Genomic DNA, 3370 nt, shown 5'->3' on the forward strand with positions numbered 1-3370 from the left:
GGATGGTTGTGAGCCACCATGTGGTTGCTGGGATTTGAACTCCGGACCTTCGGAAGAGCAGTCGGGTGCTCTTACCCACTGAGCCATCTCACCAGCCCGGGTGTTGACTTTTAGTTAAACATTTTGATTAATTGGATAACTAACACAAAGTTCTTGTGAGATTTGGTGTAACTTTAAGTGTATACTGGTATATTTTTCAAAACTGCATCCATGCTTTTTAAAAAATGTTTTTAAATTAGTTTTTACAATTGCAGACCATGCCTTGTTTAAAGTTCTTTTTTTGTTGTTGTTGTTGTTGTTGTTGTTTTTCGAGACAGGGTTTCTCTGTGTAGCCCTGGCTTTCCTGGAACTCACTCCGTAGACCAGGCTGGCCTTGAACTCAGAAATTCGCCTGCCTCTGCCTCCCAAGTGCTGGGATTAAAGACATGCGCCACCACGCCCGGCTAGTTTAAAGTTCTAAAGCTTCTCCTATCTTAAATGCCTTTATTCTTTCAATATTTTTAAATTCTTACAAATTTAAGAATATTTCTTAGTAATGTATTATGCCTAGCTGGTTTTTGTTTCTACCAGTATTCAAGTAATTTAACGATGTTTTGATAACCTTTTGCTGATAACTGTAATCTCTGTCAATTTATCACTGTTATAAATCGTAATGTAGATATCTGATATGAGACCCTTCTGGGGGGTCTCGACCCATAGGCTTAGAACTGCTGATCTACAATCTCCTTTGCATTTTTTTAAATAGGCTTACAGGATTGATAGGATGTTGGTAGTTAAGTCTCCAGTTCATCAAGTACTAGAAAACAGTCATCAGTTTATATCAAATTACATTGTCATTTGTGTTAATAATAACCCAGAAGCAGTATTTCTTTTTAATTTTGGGTACATTTAATGTATATGTGTGTTTCTTTGTTGGGGTAGGCAGTGTGGATGTGGGTGCTGTTGCCCCTTGAGCTAGCATTATGGGAGGTTGTAAGCACCTGATTTAGGGACAGGAGATCAAACGCGTGTCCTTTGGAAAAGCAGTAAGTGCTTTGTAACACTGAGCTATGTCTCCAGCTCCTCGTGGTTAATTTTTTTACAGCAGCTTATTCCTAATTTTCTAAATTAGACCAGTGTATAGAGTGTGTGTGTGTGTGTGTGTGTGTGTGTGTGTGTGTGTGTGTGTGTATGTGTGTGTGTGTGTGTTATCTGTACAAATCAAGCAGTGGACAAATGTGGCTTGTATTCAGTAACACAGAGAGAGGGTTCCAGATTAAAATTGGTCTTGGTCTATACAAAAAATGGTTTGTCCATGTTTGTAGTACCATCTATTGTTACCCCTACATTGGAAACAACACAAAATATACATCACTTGATGAGTGGTTGAACACAATTTGGTCTATGTATGCAATAGAATATTTTCTGGCAATAAAGTAGAAAAATGTTACATTTTAAATGAAAGTACCCAATCTCCAAAATCTCACATATTATGTTTTTTTACATAAATGTCTCTAGTAGTCAAGTCTAGGGGCTTAGCGGATGGAGGGGAGCATCGGAGGTGATCCTACTGGGTGTGGGTTTATGTTTAAGATAATGAAAATGCTCTAAACTTGGAAGGAGTAAGAGTTGTGCAGCTCTGACCATATTTAAAATCACATAAATTATAACTTAAAAGGTAATTTTATGGTATAAATTAATACTTTGGAAAAGCAGAAACTTGATCTCAGGTATAAGTTGAGGAGGACGGCAGGTGAAAGTGGACTGAGAGACCACCCACTGGTACCTAGAGCAGATTGCTGTGATATTAAGAGAAAGAGCAACTTGAATTTGCTTCTAGGGCACACTGACAAATGAATGTCATGTGGTTGTATATTGTGAGGGACAGTTGAATTATGTAGAGTGGAGTAGTGTTCTTTACATGGATTGTTTTTGATACATAATTTTTTTAAATTAGGCCAGTCTTATGAAATTCGGATGCTGGATAATCGCAAAATGGGAGATATGCCTGAGATCAGTGGGAAGTTGGTAAAGGTAAGGACAGTCTGTTTGAATTTGTAATAGATACTGTGGTGTTTGAATAAAGTGGCTATTTTCATGCAAGAGATTTCTTTGGTTCTTTTTAAAATGCATGTTTATCTTGTGCACGTGCCACTGCCACAGCACGCCATTGGAGGCCCCAGGGAGCAGCTGTCTGCTTCCACCACGTGTGTTCTGGAACTTGTACCTTACGCTCTGAGCCACTGCTACGAGCTTTTTTATTAAAAAAAAAAAAATTCAAATATCTCTTTGGAAAAATGACTATTTTAAAAATTTGGGCTTTTTAAGCTATATTTTTATGTGTGAAATGGAAATTACAGTTGTTGGGAACCAGAAAGCAGTAGAGAAGTTAGCTTAGGTATGCAGAGCAAAACCCATCACCACTGCTAATCCCAGACTCTTTACATTTTACTTATTAGGGGAGAGAGAGGGAAGAGGGGAGGGAGAGAGCACACGCACACACGTACAGGAATGCACATGCCATATGTGGAGGCCAGAGGATAACTTGCAAGTTTGTCTTCGCTTCCATTGCATTCTGGGGCTTGAACCTGGCTTGTCAGGCTTGTTCTGCAAGCATCTTTACCAGCTGAGCCGTCTGACCGGCCTGAATCTCTAATTTGAAAATATATTAATTTAAAACTTTCTAAAGATCCCTTTATTTTGCTGTTTGAATTTTTCTGTAATATAACTTGGAACTTGAGTTTATCTACTAACATATCTGAATGAGGATGTCCTTCATCCTACATAGACTAGTCACAGCCCCTGTTTGCTCAGCCTTGAGGATTGCTACTCAGGCAATCCTCAGACTCACACATACTTACACGGAATGCCCATGGGGCATACAGTGTGAATCCTAGCTTCTGTCTGCCTGAGCACAGGGCATGTTATACGTACCACAGCACTAGAGGCAATAAGGCCTGTAATAAGCTTATTGGAAAGGTATACTTGCACTGCTAGCAGGAGGTTGCAGAGAGATCTCAGCTCTCCTGACATGTGTTGCCATACCAGGGACCTCACACAGGCCAAATAATGTGTGCCACTACCCCCAGTAATCATTTTTTTAGAGGAGATATGGCTGTGTTTGTTTTTTTGTCACTGTGAAAGTTAAATTTGATAAATGGCGCATGCTGCTCATACCAAAAATGTACAAGTATAAAAGGTTGAAATGTTGCTGGTGGGATTGCAAGCTTGTACAACCACTCTGGAAATCAGTCTGGTGGTTCCTCAGAAAATTGGACATAGTACTACCGGATGACCCAACAATACCTCTTCTGGGCATATACCCAGAAGATCTTCCAACTGGTAATAAGGACACATGCTCCACTATGTTCATAGCAGCTTTATTTATAAT

At 39.4% G+C, this 3370-nt stretch overlaps 1 protein-coding gene across 5 annotated transcripts in view; it reads left to right on the forward strand.

The window, feature by feature from the left end:
- Ubp1 (upstream binding protein 1) overlaps nt 1-3370 on the forward strand; it is a 42282-nt gene that overhangs the window by 16211 nt on the left and 22701 nt on the right. For all 5 annotated transcript variants that reach the window (XM_029542895.1, XM_029542896.1, XM_029542897.1 and 2 more), the window contains one exon: nt 1937-2013. In XM_029542895.1, coding sequence (XP_029398755.1) covers nt 1937-2013 — 77 coding nt within the window. The remainder of the gene's footprint in view (nt 1-1936; nt 2014-3370) is intronic.

The sequence above is a fragment of the Mus pahari genome, chromosome 10 (assembly GCF_900095145.1).
Source record: "Mus pahari chromosome 10, PAHARI_EIJ_v1.1, whole genome shotgun sequence".
Classification (NCBI taxonomy): domain Eukaryota; kingdom Metazoa; phylum Chordata; class Mammalia; order Rodentia; family Muridae; genus Mus; species Mus pahari.